Source organism: Alligator mississippiensis, chromosome 10, assembly GCF_030867095.1.
Source record: "Alligator mississippiensis isolate rAllMis1 chromosome 10, rAllMis1, whole genome shotgun sequence".
Classification (NCBI taxonomy): Eukaryota; Metazoa; Chordata; order Crocodylia; family Alligatoridae; genus Alligator; species Alligator mississippiensis.
In genome coordinates, this window is record NC_081833.1 from 16,685,348 (window position 1) to 16,703,013 (window position 17,666).

General features: G+C 52.6%; 2 gene segments (V, D, J or C); both read right to left on the minus strand.

The window, feature by feature from the left end:
* Positions 1 to 7,891: 7,891 nt before the first annotated feature.
* Positions 7,892 to 8,452, minus strand: LOC132243477 (immunoglobulin lambda variable 5-45-like). The segment is given in 2 exon segments: positions 7,892 to 8,283; positions 8,404 to 8,452. Coding segments are annotated over 2 exon segments (441 nt in total).
* Positions 8,453 to 9,992: 1,540 nt separating this feature from the next.
* LOC102565710 (immunoglobulin lambda variable 3-21-like) lies at positions 9,993 to 14,274 on the minus strand. The segment is given in 4 exon segments: positions 9,993 to 10,044; positions 11,255 to 11,405; positions 13,818 to 14,105; positions 14,229 to 14,274. Coding segments are annotated over 4 exon segments (537 nt in total).
* Between the last annotated feature and the right edge of the window lie 3,392 nt (positions 14,275 to 17,666).

The window sequence follows — 17,666 nt, forward strand, 5'->3', positions numbered from 1 at the left end:
CTGCAGGCACGGCTTGGAGAAGGACACTTCAGATTGGTGGACCATTTCCACCAATCAGGTAAGAGGTGGGAGGGGTTTGCCCCGCCCCTGCTCGGAGGTGGGAGGATGCGAGGAGCCTCTGGACCTGATTGAAGACTGCGCTTTGCAGGTTCGACAGACTTCAGGGCGGGGTCTCCGGTGTAAATGAAAGCCCAGCACGGTCCTTCCTCTGGGCCTGAGGCATGGACACTTACCCGAATGTCCTCCCTGGGGCCAACTTCCTCCTGCTTAGAGACCTTTATATGTATACTTGTATCTATATCTGTAATGATATATTTCTTAAAGAATTTTATACATATATATATTGTAGGGATGTGCGAGGCTTCGGACAGAGCTCTGCATCCAGAGAAGCTTCAGACACTTCGGGGTCCAAAGCAGCACATCTGGGTCGAAGTGCTGCCTCGTTAGGCTTCCCGAAGCAGTTCAGAGCTTCCAAAGAGATTTGGAGTCAGATTGGAGATCCAGCCATAATGTATAATGGGGAAACAATAAAATATCCATAACTTCGGATGAAGTTTTGAGGGGTGGTAGACTCTGCAGAGAGGATGAAGCCTGCCAAGTTTCAAGAAGATCGGTGCAGGGGTTTGGGGGGAACTGCACCCCTAATTCTTGAAAGCAAAACTCATGTCACATCTAGGCGTTACAACACAGCGCGGTGAAAACTGAAGTTGGCTTCACTTCTGGTGATGAGGTTAGGTGCTTGTTTGAAAGTACAAACCACTTTTCAGAGCTGGGCCTATGAACTGCACTTCATCAGCCTCCTAGGTAGTAGGTACAGAAAATCATGGACTCAATCGACACAGTGCAGTTCTGACACACTGCGACCTGCCGGACATCTGGCACCCCAGGCACTTCTGCACTTCCACCTGAGCTGCTACATCCCCTTTCCCCACTACCACCACCCCAGCATGTCCCTCCCACCCTGACACCTCCAATTCCATTTTCACTGACTGGCTTTCTTGCCTGCATTGCGGGCCAGGCAGCCTCTGGCTTCTTTACTATTCCTTCCATCCAGAACCAACTGCAGGTACTTCCTCAGCCTGACAAAGGGGTTTTCAACCCTAAAGCTGGCATCCCGGGCACCTAAGCTGAGCTCACCGGGAGCCTCACAACTACACTGCAACCAGCAAGCGTCAGGCCTGTCAAAGACGTGACAGGTCTGGGCGTTCGCCAGCCAGGACTTTGTGTGTGTGAACGTTAGCTGCAGGTTATGGTGCCTAATCATTGCCTTTCACGAGGCAATCATTGGTCCCGGCATTTACAGGGCTGCCGTGCCACCAGCAGTCCCACCAGGCCTCCCACCCCTGGCAGGAAACTGGCTGGTGCTGGTGCTGGGAGTGCTGGCATGGGAAAGTGGATCCCTTTCTTCCACAGCCCCTCACCACTGCACTTCGGCCTCCCTGACTTTGTTCACCAGCACCTGCGTCCAGTGATCATGGGTTTTGGGGCTGCCAGTGCACATGTTCCCCTTCACCCTCAGGTCACAAATGCCCACCATCATGTGGACCGTACTGGACCAGAAGGGATCTAGCCGTCTCCTGATGCCCTCCTTCAGCCGCCTCACCAGTGCCTGCACATCTGGTGACAGGGCCTGCCCCAGCCAGGAACATCGATCTCCTGGAGCTTCTCCATTTGGTTCTCCAGGTCCCTCAATAGGGGGATCACCTGGCTGAGGAGGGCATCACCAGCGCTAAGGGTCTCGGTGGCCAGGAGGAAGGGCTCGAGTACCACCAATATTTGGGAGATGGTACCCCACTTAGCTCTGTTCAGGGGGGCACTGATCCCTATCTCCCCAAGCAAGGCCATCTCATGGATGGCCTTCTGTTGCTCCACCAGCCTCTCGAGCATCAGGTATGTGGAGTCCCACCGAGTCTGATTCTGTGCTGCGGGATGCTCAGCTCTGCCTGTTTGTCCCGCGGCATCTTGCCGCTCTTGATGCTGCAGTGGAAGTAGCCCGCCAGCTTCCTGCATTTTGAAATCAGCTGGCTTGTTGCAGTACTGGGGGCAGTGCCGTCACCGGCAGCCCTGTCCCCCTCCAAGGCACCCCTCACTCTTAGGTGCTGTTACCAAATTTGCCCATTACTTTGGGGTGTGCTCATTTATTAGGGATAGTTTCTAGGGTCTTGGTGATTCTGTCAACGTGCTGCTTGTGTTACTATACGGAGCTGTATCTCTCCCTTCTGCAAGCCCTCACCCCCAGTGGAGCTATCTTGCAGGACTCAATCTCAATGGGACTGGGTTCCTCCAGTCACCAAATCAGTCATACACACAAACACACACAAGTTAACGTGACACGCCTGATCTGGCCGGGCTGATCAGCATGGACAGGCTGACACCCTCATATGCCAAGAATCAGTTCCTAAGATCAACAATACAATGCAGTCAGACACAAGCACACAGGTAAACAGAATCCCTCTGAATCCGGCTGGGTGTCCAGCTGACACCCTCATGGGCCAGCATTCAGTTCATAAGGGCACGTCTGAGTCAAACTGGGTCAATCAGCCTGTACAAGCTGATCCCCTTATGTGTTTCAAACTCAGCACGTCCCAATCTTTGGCCTCTTGATGAGCAGACCCCACAATAATTTGGGCTTCACAGGGATCTTTAGCATAGGTAAAAGAAGCGTTGCTGCAGAGCACAGAAGGAAAAAGAAGCAGAGAAGGAAAAATATACCCAATTACTACCAGTTTGCCTATAAAAGTTATTTATTGCTAAGCATATGAAATATATAAGAGTACTAGTAGTAATAGACATGCAAAAGAAAAACAAACACAAACAATGACAACACTACCCTGGTTTCACTAAGTATTTGGGGAAACTTAGCTGAAGCTTAACTGATACAGTTCAGGTTCAGAAGTTTATGCCTAGAAAGAAGAGAGAACGCTGGGAATCTCACCGAGTCCACGGTACCCAGGCTGCAAAGCTGACAGGCACAGTCCGTAGCACAATCCTTGAAGAGAGAGACGATCTGTTCTTCCAGCGTCCCAAGAACGACAGGGGATGGTGTCAGCACAGGAGTTTTCTTCTTCTTCTTTCTTTCTCCCTTTTCTTTCTTTCTCTTTCTTTTTTTTTTTTTAAGCACACACACTTACAGATTTTTATACCCTCAGTTCAGCTGCTTTGAAGCACCCTCAGTAGTGTAAATTATTGTCTTTTCTATTGACAAGGGGTTATCTGGTTTGGACCATCTCAGGAAACTGATTGATAATCAGGAAACACTTAAGATTAGGGAGTAACCCAAATACTTGGGAGCCAGCTTGAGATTCCTATGGATGGCAGATATCCTGATGGGATATCTCATGGTTTCTTCAGGAACAATAGATAGCTTGCAGCATCAGGATTTTGGATTTTTACTTGTTGTGCACAAGCCTCAGCTTAGCATGACTTTTCCAGATTTTACTATAGTCTTTTAACAGACTTAAAGCAATTATTGGGGTGCTCATAACCTTTTGTGGAGAGGACTCCCACCAGTCGTCTCGGGAAAGATACGACAACACCTGGGATTAGGGCTCCAGCAGGCTGGATGCTGTGATGAACCCTTAACCATTGTTCAAATGTTGCCCGTACCCCCTCTGACTTGGTCTCTTGCCTCAGCATTTCCTAACCCGGCAACCGAGTTTTAGTCAATCAAGTTTAAATAGGCCTCCCATAGTGGGACCGGGGAATGTACGGCCCGAGATGCCTATTAAACTTAGAGCTGTGTGTGTGTGTCTGGGGGGAGAAAAGTCCTTAGCAAATCCAGATTAGAACTGGTCTGATAAATGCTGAGCTGGGTGTGTGTGAACATGGGTTAATTAACATTGGAAGCACAGATTCCCCATCATGCAGCGCTCTCCTGCTTCTCTGGTCCCAGAATTCACTGCAGTCTCTGCTTCAGGCTTTCTGTTTCCCATCTCTCATGTAAATGAATGGTCATCTGGTTCCATCTTGGATGCAAATGAGACCGAGGGCAGTTGTTCACTCTTATCACCCTTATCTGGAGAGTTTTAGGTGCGTCTCTCACTGCATCTTAATCAGTTTTGTTTAGGTAGAGGAGGGGAGGGAGGGGGGTGAGTTCTTTGTGAGTCAGACAGACTGCATCCTGTGCCAGGGTTGCCCAAGAATACAGAGCTGAGGCGTAACAGTGCAGGCTGTGTGCCACACAGCAGATGCCAACAAAGCTGGCATCATGGACAGCCTTCGCCATATTGGCCCGATTGTCGGTAACCATGAACCCGCGGGTGAGCTCAGCCTGCCCAACGAGCCACCCCTGCACCATGCGGTTCATGGCCCCCATGATCTCCCTTGCAGTGTGGGACTCACCTAGTACCTTGCCTTGCAGTAGAGCCGACGAAAGGCCTAACTGAGTGCACCAGTGCCCTGTGAGGGGGATGTAGGCGTGATCACCACCCGGCTGCTCCAGAACTCGGAGGTGAAATGCAAGGCCTCCTGCGGCCCTGCCTTGCGCAGCTCCTCCCTCAAGTACTCCCTGCGTGCCTGATACAGGGAGGGCACCACCACCCTGCTAAAGATGGTGCTTGTGGGCACTTTGTAAAATCGGACCAGAAGTGCTACGAACCGCCTGAACCCTGGTCACTCAACTAGGGAGAAAGGCTGGCTATCCAGAGCAAGCATCTCCCCAGTGCTCTGGGAGATGTCGCGTGCCTTGTGAACGCACACCCCTTTTTGTCCACCTTTTCCCCACTGGTCCAGGGTGGCCTGCCTCTGCTTTGGGGGAAGGGGTCTTTGGAGTGAGTGGGGGACTTCCCTTTTGGCACACTTGCACTGGTGCCAGGCTGAGCAGGAAGAAGGGCAAGGGGGTGGTGCCTCCTCAGATGCAGCAGCATGGTCGTGGTGGAGAAGTGTCTCATGTCCTTGCCACGGCTCATGTACCTTCGGCAGTGCTGGCAGATGGCAAACCTGGGATCATCTGCCACCTCAAAATGATCCTACACTACACTACTCCCCCATTTCTGGGTTGAGGATGAGGATCCTGCCTTTTCCCCCTTCTCAGCAGGCTGAGGCTGAACAGCAGGAGGAGCTGCCTCAGCTGAGCCACTTGCCTCCACAACCTCAGCCTCCTCCGAGGTGCTGCTTTCCAGAGGAGACCTGGGTCTAGGGGAAACGTGAGGGGTGTGGAGCACTAACTCTGATTCCCCCACAGTCCCCAGAATTGCCTGAGCCAGAGCGCTCAGCATCCCTGGTTCCAGCTCCAGCTCCTCCTCTGGCAGTGGGAGGCTCATGCTGAGAGCTGAAATTGGGGTGGAAGAGGCAGTGATTCCACTGCTGGTGCCCACTTCTGGACTGAGCGGAGGTGGTGCAGATGCAGGGATGTTAGGTGCAGACGCTGCTCCCACCGCCTGGCCTCCACTGGCAGCACTGATGCCATGGCTGCTTGGGAAGAGAATGCGTCTGTGTTTGGGACAGGGGGAGCTTGCAGCTCAAGCTCTCTCCTTACCCTCTCTCCCTTCCCTGCCCAAAGGACTGGGACCTGCCTTTCCAGCACGTTTCCTATTGATCTTTCCTGTGCTGCAAAAGGTCTCTGCGTGTGTGTGAATCCTTTTGTATATCTCTCTGTCTTGTTCTCTTGTGAATCTCTGTGTCTATCTTGCACTGTGAATGAAATTATTTTTGTGTCTTCTTTTGTGTCTTCTTTCTGGCTCTCATGATATTGTCTATCTGGTCTTGTGCTGTGAATGAAATGATTTGCATGTGTTCCTGAGTCTCAGTATATTATCTGTGTCTTGCTTTTCTGTAAATATCTGTCTTCTTCCACTGTGCTTTTTTTCCCATATTCTGGGTCTCTGTGTATGCATGTGTGCGTTCATGTGTGCATGTGTGCAAGCAAGCAATCTGCCTCCCTGCACAGCGATAGCTAACACTGGCTGGGAAAACACAACTGTCTTTTTGCAAAGTTTCCAAAACAAGTTCCCCCGCAAAAATTCAAAGAAATCAATTGAATTTTAATATTACTAATAATTGAATTGGATAGCTAAGCTAAACTAACGTAAGTTAAGCTAAATCTTAACCACTCCTTTATAACATGAAAAAGCAGCAGGCAGGTCTCAGTCATAGTGTTCCTCTCTCCCACAGCTGCTGACAGGGAACGAGCTGCAAAAGGCACAGAAGGGCTGGAAACAGGGGCTTCAATACTTTTTTTAGTCCCACTCCACAGATGCTGCCATTGGAAAGGGAGCGAGGGAGAAATCCTTCGCACTGGCTACCTACAGACGTCAGTCTTCCTACCTCCCCTGCCGCCCCTCCTTCCTCCCCCACTCACACGTACCATCCCTCCCTCCTCCCCCTCCCTCTTCTAATTGCCTCCAAATGGCCAAAGCTGCTCCAAAGCATCTGAAACAGGTCCAAAGTGTTTCAGATGCTCCCTACCTGCTCCGGACACCATTGCTGGTATCCCGTTTCAACCTGGAAGTGCTGATTTGGACGCTGAAGCATGCACAGCGGGTCTGGATCCGAAGCGGGAACCAAAGATTTGCACAACCCTACTGATAAGCCACAGTGGGGTGAAAACTGCAGGGTAGTAGCTCTTCCTGAGGCCACAAAGCCTGCCAAGTTTCAGGGAGATAGTTGCAGGCCTTTCTGGGAAACTGCACCTCAAACTGCCAACAAGCAAAACTCATGACATAGGTGGCACTGTGTGTGTGTTCGGGTGAGCCCTTCCTGGTGCTGTGGCCTCTGCACAACACGGCAGTCTTGAGAAATAGTTAGAAAAATATCTCCTAGGAAGCTTTTGGATTGAAAAACCCTTTGTCAGGCTGAGGAAGAATGTGCAATTGGTGTGTCTCGTGGTCCTGGATGGAAGGAATAGTAAAGAAGCCAAGGCTGCCTGGCACGCAATGCAGGCAAGAAAGCCAGTCAGTGAAAATGGAAATGGAGGCATTGGTGGGGAGGGACAGGCTGGGGTAGGGAGCAGTGGGGAAAGGGGGATGTAGCAGCACAGGTAAAAGTGCAGCGGTCCCTGGGCTGTCAGGGGCACACTGCCGTGTTGTGCAGAGGCCCCAGCACCAGGAAGGGCTCACTTGAACACACACACAGTCCCACAAGCGCCCATGTCACGAGCTTTGCCTGCCTGCCGCCAGAGGCGCAGGGCCCCAGAACCCAGACCCCCGTGCACCTACCTCCTTGACAGCTGGAGGCTTTGTGGCCTCAGCAGGGGCTACCAGCCCTGCAGTTTTCACCCTGCTGTTGCCTAACACACGCACGTGACATGATTTTTGCCCTCACGAATTTGAGGTGCAGTTTCCCAGAAATCCCTGAACCGATGAGTTTGAAAGGGCTATCAGCCCTGCATGTTTCATTCAAATCAGCCCAAAAGAATACAGTTCTGGATATTTAATTGATTCCCCATTATACCTATGGCCGAATCGCTGAATCTCTCCAAATCGGCTCCAAATGTTTTCCAAATCGATTTGGAAAAGCGGTTCGAATCTCCAAATCAAATCGACCGAATCCATATTTGAATAGTTGCCTATTTGCACAGGCCTAAGTCAGTCCAGATGTTGTTGGGCGATGACACACACCCATCTGCCCGGGGGTCCAGCGGGTACAGGGGCCAGCAGAGCAGTAGGTCCAGATTTGAGAGGCATTGGGAAGTTGACGTCTCCCACAGCTCTTGTTCCAGGTTGGCTTTTCCTCACAGGCCTCTTCACAAGTATAAGGGTTGAAGATACGCTGGTTTGAAAGGACAGTGGATAATCTGATTTCAGCACTGCACAGTGGGGCTTGGGCCCTGTGTAGTGGGCTCGCCACCTTGGGACCCCAGCTCATCTTAAGCCACTCCACAGGGCTTCAGTCCCCTGCAATGAACCATGTGCTGGAGTTCGGGGTATGGAGCAGATTCCAGTTTTCCAGCTTCTCACAAAGCCCCGGCTGGGCAGAGCAGAGGAGGTTTTTGTCTCACTTCCCCTCTCACTATATCACTGTGACAAACACTACTGTGCCACACAGCACAGTAATAGTCAGCCTCGTCCTCCGCAAGGGCACCGGCGATGGTCAGGTAGGCAGTGTTACTGGATGTGTCTTTGGAGCCAGAGAAGCGAGCGGGGACCCCGGAGCCCTGGTGCTTCTCAGAATCCGACTTGTATCTCAGCAGGTGCCGAGCGGGGGTCCCAGGTTTCTGCTGGTACCAGTACGCATAGTAGCCACTGATGCTGGTCCCACTGCTCATGGTGCAGGAGAGTTTCACAGTGTTTCCTGGGGACACTGACTCTGTGGGCGGCTGCGTCACCACAGACTGGGAGCTGGAACCTGGAAAACATGGTAGAAACCTGTTACAGCCTGCTTACGTGTCTGTCATCCCTGGAAACAGCGTGGGCATTGGCTTTAGCAGTAACTTGAAAGCATGCTTAACCCTTCCTCTGTCCTCACCTGTGCACCACACCCCCAGGAGCACCACAACGAGGGGAGCCCAGAGCATGGTGAGGAGATATCTGGTTCTTTTCTCTGACGATGCCCCGCGGTATCTGCCCCTTATAATGATCTCCCTCTCCCCGCCCCATCCCCACCCCTCAGTAGAGGAATGATAAAACTCCTCCTTCCTGCTAATCTGTTCTCCTCTGACTGGTCCCTGATATTAGGCTAGGTCCACCTCCTATAGCACAAGAAGGTTTCTTCCTCATAGGTGCTAGTGACAGCTAGAGGTGGGGTTTGCTGCCTGTTGCCACTTTGAGGGCTTTTTTGGAGTTGTCTGGAGCAATCCTATGGCTTCCTGTTTTGGCTTCACATAACCCAGCTATGCCTGCAGGTCTATGGGTCGTCTACATGCTGAGCAAACTCAGCTCAGTGCTTTTTGGGCACAAGCAAAGTGGAATGCGGTCACTCCGCATAGGAACTGGTAAGCAAGGCTGAGGCAGAGAAAGGAGGTAGAGTGCGAGGACTGTGGTTTGGGGAAAGAAAGTTGTGCCAGGTTGGGCCCACATGCAGGGGAGCTGCTCTGTGGGAGGCATGTGCTAGGATGATTGCCAGGTGACTGCTCTGATCCTCATGCATGCAACAAGCTGTTTGGGTTTGCTACAGGGTCATGGGTTCAGGCCATTGGGGAAGGTGCAGAAGGAACCATCCTAATTTCACTGGTAATGAGTTTCTTGTTCATGAAGATAGCACTTAGGTAGCACTCCTGGCCCCTTTAATACATGCCACAATGCCCCTGGGCAGTGAGAAAAACCGATTGCCCCTTGGGTAGCAATATATATTTGTTCCACTCACAGACTTAATGATCCCCAGAGAATAAAAGCAGGGAGTGACGACATCACTGGAGATGTTCCAGAAGAGGATAGATAAGCACTGGACAGGGAGTTGTTGAGGAGTTGTAGTGCTCCGCACGTGCATGGGGTTGAATATGATGATGCTCGTGGTACCTGCCAACCCTGGCATTTGGTTCTTTATCATCAGTGTTTGGCTGGGAGGTTGGGACATGGTAGCTTCAGGACTACCCCTCTCTTGGAGACAGGCTGTCACAGCATTTTGCACCCGGGCCAGCAGCAGTGAATGGGCAGCACTGAAATGCCGTGGGGAGACCAACGGTGCTTGTCTTTCCACAGACAGGTGACCAAGCAGAGCACCATGACCAGCCATCTGTTTGGGGAAAGGCAGGGAGGGGTCTGAGCTGCAGCTTTCCCCTTTCACCTGCTCATTCAAATCAGGGAAGCTCCAAGGAGAGAGGGCGAGGAGCCTGGTTGTCATTGGGAATTTGGGCCTGGGAGTGTCCAGGGAGTCCCATACACCGCCACCTCATGTGTGGTCCCCGGCCCCTTTTCAGTGGAATTGGCTAAAGCTCTCCCATGGGATTCCCCAAGGAAGCAGGCTCAGAGGACCCCTTGCAGCCAGTGCTAGCGTGGCCTCACAAGGACAAGCCTCTGGCTCCTCTCAGTCCCTGGCTTCTCTGCAGACCCACAGCACCCACCACTGGGAGCCCCTTCTTTATGGTCAGTTGCTGGGAAGGAAGGAGGATGGTTTCTTTAGAAGAAGAGGGTTACTGGAATGCCGATGTCCTGGTCAGCACAGCGGACTCTATTGCAGAACACACAGTCTTTACTCTATCATTTCCATGCCCCGTGACTGTGAAATCTCCTCCCACACAGCCTAGTACTAGAGAAATTGGTGACCAGTGTGAAGAGGAACAAGGCCCAGGCCATGGTGGCATGAATGATACGTGTCCCCGGCAGCTGGGGAGGCACGGCTGTGCTGGCAGCGGCAGGAGCGTGTCTGTCCCACAGACATTGCCAGCTCTGTTTGCAGTGGAGGTGGCAAGCGCCAACCAAGTGTCAGCAACCTCCCACAGTCAGGACCAGCAGCATCAGCAGTGACCAGTGGGGATTGCGGACCGCCTGCAGACACCGCCCTTGGTATCAGCAGCGGGGTGGCGAGCGGCGCCTTGTAGGGAGTGCACCATCATGTTCAGGCAGTGCACATGCACCTGCATGCATCTCCTACACATCACCCCTGCATGGTGGGAATGCAGATCAGCTTGGATTCCCCAGGCAAGCAGGTCTGTGGCTTGGATCTTCTATGTCTCTCTTAACCCCCCAGATCTGAGATCTTCCCCTTCGTGGAAATCTGTTCCTGCTCACTTGCCATCATCCACCCCAACAGAGGCACCCCAGCCCCCGTGCACAGTATATGATGGGGGTGGAACCAGCGAGGGACACAACAAGCAGATCTTGCTGAAGAGGCCACGTTGGTGATGGCCCCAAACAACACAGCCCTTCAGGGCCCTTGTAACAGGTACTCTGCAGAGCCAGACAGGAGCAGACCCACCATGATGCCATGGTCTAGCTGTTGCCCCTGAGAGCTAGGGGCAATTTCTCTTAATGAGAATGGAGAGATTTTCCTTGCGATGGGACAGCAGGTGGTGGGGCCATGGGTAGGAGAAGTGTCCTCGTCCCATTCAGATCCCGTCCCACTACATGAGGAGGTAGAGAGAACTAGGAACAAAAAACCTTTGTGTGTGGTTTAAGGGCACAGGCCAAACCTCGCAGCAGATGCAGACCCTGACAGAAAACAGCTTTGGGAGGTTTTTGTCTCACTTCTCCAGTGGACTGATGTGCTGTGTTTAGCATTGTTGTACCACATGCCACAGTAATAACAGCCTCGTCCTCTGTGAGGACCCCCGAGATGGTTAGAGAGCAGATGTGCCTGGACAGGTCCTTGGATCCGGAGAAGCGAGCGGGAAGCCCATGGGTCTGGTTTTTGTCTGAATCCGATGTGTGTCAGGAGGTACCGCAGGGGAGGGCCAGGTTTCTGCTGGTACCAGTACACTCTGTGGCCACTGCTGCTGCTCCCACTGTGGATAGAGCAGTCGAGGTTCACGGTGTTTCCTGGGTGCACCGACACGGAAGGCGGCTGAGTCAGTAGAGACTGTGACCTGGAGCCTGGAAAGTGAAAGGGTAGAAACCTGTCACACTCACCCGGGATGGACCTTAGGGATGTGGAGTGAGCATTGGCCTTATCTGCCACTTTAATGCAAACTTATAATGGTCTCCCATATTCACCTGTGCACCAGGTGCCCAGCAGCACCGCAAAGGGAGCCCAGAGCATGGTGAGGAGATTGCAGGCCCCTGGGAGGAAAACAACCAGATCCACTCAGGATCCCCTTCAGTATCTGCTCTTTATAAAGATCCTTGTGGGTGAGGAACAGCCAATCTCTGCCTTCAAGGTCACCTGCTTTTGTCTCATTGGTCTCTGAGACAACATGGATTTGGACACATCCAATAAGAATTGCCTTCAGCCCCATCAGGGGAAAACTGTTGGCTTAGGCAGGGCCTCAGGCTTTGTTTGCATGACTGGGAAGGGGTTAATTGCTGTAGCACCCCAATAACTTTGGAGACCAGGACAAACAGAGTGGGGTGAGTAGAACAAGCCACTTTATGCCTGGAACAAAACAAGATTGAATGGGGATGTGCTTCGTTTAAAACAAAGGCCTGGTGTTTGGGACACAACCCAATGGCAGCGGGATGCATCTATGGGCAGTGAGGTACATGTATCCTCAGTATCCAGTAGTGCATGTCTGGTTTGGAGATGATTATCACTTCAAGAAGGATGCGGATAACCTGGAGAGGGTCCAGAGAAGGGCCACTCGTATGGTTAAGGGCCTGCAGACCAAGCCCTACGAGGAGAGACTAGAGAAACTGGACCTTTTCAGCCTCCGCAAGAGAAGGTTGAGAGGCGACCTTGTGGCTGGCTATAAGTTCATCACGGGGGCACAGAAGGGAATTGGTGAGGATTTATTCACCAAGGCGCCCCCGGGGGTTACAAGAAACAATGGCCACAAGCTGGCAGAGAGCAGATTTAGACTGGACATTAGGAAGAACTTCTTCACAGTTGGAGTGGCCAAGGTCTGGAACGGGCTCCCAAGGGAGGTGGTGCTGTCCCCTACCCTGGGGGTCTTCAAGAGGAGGTTAGATGAGTATCTAGCTGGGGTCATCTAGACCCAGCACTCTTTCCTGCTTATGCAGGGGGTCGGACTCGATGATCTATTGAGGTCCCTTCCGACCCTAACATCTATGAATCTATGACTCTATGAAATTGCTGCTGCGTGCAGTTTCTCGCCTTCCTCTATAGAGAGCCAAGACAGGACACTCTGTGGCTTAATGCTATACAAATTTGTTAATATAATGAATCATATAAAAGTTAGAAGTGTCAGTATAAATATATAGATATAAGTATATAAACAACAACATAAAAACTATAGGCAATATCTGTTCAATCCTATACCACCACTCAGGATACAGGTAAGTAATGGGGTAAAGCCCAAACAAGGGTTTTACTAAGGGTCATGCAATATTAAACTCAATTAAAATACCAAGTCACCAAACAGGGAACATAGATACACAAAATATAAGGCAATATTTTAAAAAAGATAAGGCACATGAACATGAAATTCAAACTAACTCCTTAAAGGACACCAGGGCCCAGGCTGTCCTGGAGCAGTGGCTGCGCTCCAGTGACCAGGAGAGGGCAGGCAGGGGGATCCCTCCTCTCCTGTGGGAATCCCTTTCCCTGATAACTCATGACTCCGGGGCCCAGTGAAGCTATCTCAGTTTCCCTGGGTGAGGGTGTCACCTCCTTCGGCAGGGGGCCTGCCGCTGCTATGGATTCTCCTGGCCATCTGCCCACCCATGGCCCTGTGCTCTGCTTTGTGAACCAGTGGCTCTGCCTTATGCTGGGGTTGGAGACCCAACCTGTCTTGTGCGACACCGAGCTCTCGGTCCATTCTTGGACTCTTTGTGCACCGGCCAGCTGTTGCCAGCTCTTCTTCGTCCACTCTCTTCTCCGTCCTTCGATGCAGCAGCCTGCGTGCCAGGCAGGCTGCTCTTTTATCCCCTCCAGAGGCTCTGCCCCTGGACCAATCAGGAAGCGGGGGGGGGTGTAGTCCTCAACCAGGTCCAGCTCTTTGCCTTGCCGAGGGGTAGGGGGAGGGTAAGCCTTTCCCCTGCCTTCACCCAATTGGTGGGAATGCCTTACCAATCATTTGGAGCCCTTCTCAGTCAACAAGCGGGGCTGTTACCAGAAAGCCTGTCACGCTGGACTTATGAGGTTATACTGTATCCAGCTGTGGCTGATGATGTGCAGGGGAGGCACATCCTTATTCAATGGGGCTGCTCTGAAAGCAGCAGGCTTGTGTCTCAATTCACTACTGCACGGCGTGGCTGTGAGATTCACCACTGCCCGTGAATCCTGCTTCCCTCAGCTGAGCTGGCCTCTCACTGCATCAGAGAGCACCCTCTGCCAGCAGGAGGTTTCTGTCTCTCTTCTCCATTGCTCTGTGTCACTGGGAGACTGACCGCTGCCCAAAGCCTGACAGTAATAATCAGCTTCATCCTGGGCTTGGACTCCAGTGATGTTCAATGTGGCCATGTCACCAGAGTTGGCATCCGAGAATCGGTCAGGGATGCTGGAGGGTCTGTTGGTACTGCTATATATAATGACTACGGGGACACTGCCAGGTTTCTGCTGGTACCAGTTCACAGTCTTGCTAAAAATGTTGTCCCCAGAGCAGGTGAGCCGAGCAGTTTGTCCTGGAGACACAGACACTGAAGGCGGCTGTGTCACCACGTACTGGGCAAAGGAACCTGAAAGAAGAGGAAAGGTAGGGATGAAAAACTTTGTTAGTCTATGAAGACCACACTGGATGTGAAGAAATGAAAATGGCCGTGGGTTAACAGACTGGAATCTCCCCCACCCCAGCTGAGTACCAGAGAAATAGGTGACCAGTGCAAGGAGGAGCAGTGTCCAGGCCATGGTGGCAATCCAGACCAGCTTGGCTTCTTCATGCAAACAGGTCTCTGCCTGGGATCTTCCAAGTCTCTCTTAAACCCCGAGATCTGAGATCGGCCCCTTCATGCAAATGTGCCCCTGCTCACTGCCTGCTGCCACCTTTCATTTCCCTCTGAGCAGAGACCACAGGACAGCACCTCTCTGCTTAAATTCCCATAGCCATTGCAGGAGGAAAGGCTGGTCAGGTTTCCAGGTGTCAATGCAGCAAGTGCTGGAGGCGGGGACCCCCTGGTCCTAGTCAGCCAAGTGTGGATGCCCAGAGCAGTTCCTCAACCTTGAGGATTCACAGACATTCCCCACCTGGGCCCCAAGTCTCACCCTGGCTCTGCTCAGCCCCAGCACCAGCCCAAGCAATGAGCCTCTCAGTCTGAGCTTTGGGAAAAGGAATGCTGCTGGGCCCATGAAGAGCTTTGTGGTGTGTGGAGCGGCCCTAAGTATCCAGGGGTTGGTTAGAAGGGGGGGATGGGGACTCTTCCCTAATCAGAGTGTTCTGCAGGGGCTGGCCATGCCCCCCTCAGCTCAGCAGCTTGGAGGGGAAGGGAAGGCTGCACTAGCACCCCCCAGACTCTAGCCAGAGCCACTGCTGGTATGTGCCTGCATTTTCTCAGTCCAGCGGGGATGTCTGTATGGTTAGAAACCAGTTTAGCCTAGTCAGGTTAGACTAACCTGCAATGTTTGAATCAATTCAGGCTCAGGCTTTTTGAATGTCAGTCCCTAGCCTATGGGTCTGACTCCCCACAGCTGCAAGTGACAGCACTGCGATGCCCTTTCCCCTGCTCCAGCACAGGAGCAGAACTGAGGTGGAGTGACCAGGGCAGCTGCCCTGGCATCACTTGTGTGTCACAGGGATCCAGAATAGATACTTTCACAATCAGCACACTGGGACCTTGTGCAGCCTCATGCCTCATATCTGCCCTGGCCCTGGAGCTGCCCTGCCGCACCTCCCTGCCATCTATTCCATGGGGTCAGGACATGATTGTTTTTGGAGTGACTGAGATGTTTGTGCCACCAGCCTGTCTGGGTCTTGGGGCAGAGCCTGGGAGGGGTTCAGACAGTTGCAGCCACCATGCTGAAGACAAGCAAAATCTATAACTGGCACATTGTCAACGTATGGCTGTGTGACTCCAAAGATATGATGCAGGGAACTGGGTCGGAGGGAAGGGCGGGTGGGGAGCTTGATTTATGCACTCACTACTTTTCTGGTCTGATTCATAGGCTCTGAAAGGGAAAAAGGAGGATCCAGGGAATGCAGATTGGTCAGCTATACCTCAGTGGCTGGAGAAGTCATGGAGCAGGTCCCTCAAGGAATCCATTTCTAAGCACTTGGAGGAGAAGAAGGTGATTAGGAACAGCCAGCATGGATTCACCAGTGGCCTGATCAAGGGCCTCTGCCCTCTTCTGCCAAATAGGTGTGAGCTGTGCCACTTGGCCCATGCCACCAGGCAGCACTGGGCAGCAAAGGCCCAGGACCCTGAGAAGCAGGAAGGGAAGGAGAGTTGAAGAGGGGGCAGCAGAAGTCACAGTGGGTGGAGGCTCTGGGACAGCCTGTGCAGTGTCCAGACAGCAGAACAGGACTCTGGCCTGGGATGTGCTGACCAGGACTTGCCTGTCCCCAGGAGAGCTGGGGATGGGATGAGAGGACCTGGCACTCACTTCTATGACCTCTGGGGCCTTGAGGGCATAACACATCTGTACCCTAAGAGTGCTAAAGACTGGGGCCTTTGCCAAAGGCTGTTTGGCTGGGAGCTGTGAAGAGGATCTGGGGTGTCTGGAACCAACAGGTCCTCTCCTCTCCCTTCTCTTCCCGAATATGTCGGGGCTCTGTCCCTTGCTCCACCCCACAGGACAACAGTGGGCAGCAAAGGGCCCAGGAGCCTGCAGAGTAGGAAGGGAAGGAGGGTCGAAGAGAGGGCAGCAGAAATCACAGTATGCACAGACGTCAGCCCTGGATTCTGGCCTAGGACCTGCTGACCAGGACTTGCCTGTCCCTAGAAAAGCCGGGGTGGGCTGAGAGCACCTGGTGCTAGGCTGCAGGAGGAGCCCAATGTTCACAGCCTGCGCTCAATACGGCTGTCCTGAGGGACCGCACTAGGCACAGAGCATCCCTCTCATACTGGGGTTTTCACACCATTGCCCCCAGTGTGATTGTGTTCATCTTGGGCAACAAGATGTGTTGCTCCTGTGGCTCCTGTGTGCTGTGGGTCGCAGTGGATGCACAGCACCCTCCAGTGCCCACTGCCACAGCTGTCAGGACTGCCCAGATCTACAAGTAGTAGCACTGCTAAGTCATATCCCCTGATGCAGCTGTTTTGCATCTGGACATATTTCTTTTTGCAGGGACTGGGATGTCTGTGCCACCAGCCTGACTGGCACCAAGGGGCAAGGCCTGCCAAGGATCCAGACAGTTACGGCTGATGCACTGAGAACCAACCTAATTTAGAGCTGGAACAATCAGCATGTGGCCACATAACTCAGCTTGTCACAGGTGGCCTCTTTGGTCTTTCCTGCCTTTTCTGGCCTTGTTCACGTCTTGGCCTCTGACTGCCCAGAGCCCTGCATGGCTCTCAGGTGCAGGGAGTGGAGGCTCAGTGATCTCTCTTGGGTGCAGGTAGATGCTGTTGAACCTCACTGGCCATTGGGGAGAGAGCTGGGGAAGAGTGTGTTTCGGTTGCTGCCTTCATGCACTGGCTCATGGTGTGGGTTGGTGCCACCAGGAAACTGTAATTGTTGAGGGGAAAGGAGGACACCCTTATTAAAGCTGTGTGGAGATGGGAGCTAGTGTCCCAGCAGAAGTGTTGCTTGAGAGAGTAGAGTTGAGCTGTTGCTGGTACTTAGGCATGTGGGGTCCTCATTTAGAGGGGGCATCCAGTGTGATGACAGATCAGAGCAGTGACATAGCTGAGCAGGGGCAGTGAGTTTGGTTTCCCTCAGCGAAAGGAGTCAGGGGAGAGCCCAGGGCTCTGAACCATCCTTCCCTGCACAGCACCCTGACCACTGAGGTGAGACTGTGGCTTTGGGAGAGCGGGCTGCATTTGCAGCATGCCTGAAAGGATCCCTGGGAAATGACATGGGAAACCAGCTCTCTCACCACTGGGCTGGCCCTTTACAGCATCCCAGAGTGAGGGATAGTAAAGGATGCCTCTGACACTGAGAGGTTTGTGTCTCACTTCCCCAGTGCACTGACACTATTACACACTGCTCAGTAAGAATCAGCCTTCTTCTGGCCTTGGACTCCAGTGATGGTCAATGTGGCTGTGTTGCCAGAGCTGGCACCAGAGAGTTGGTCAACGATACCAGAAGGTCTGAGGCTTTCATTATATGTAATGAATAGGGGGCACTGCTGGGTTCCTGCTGAC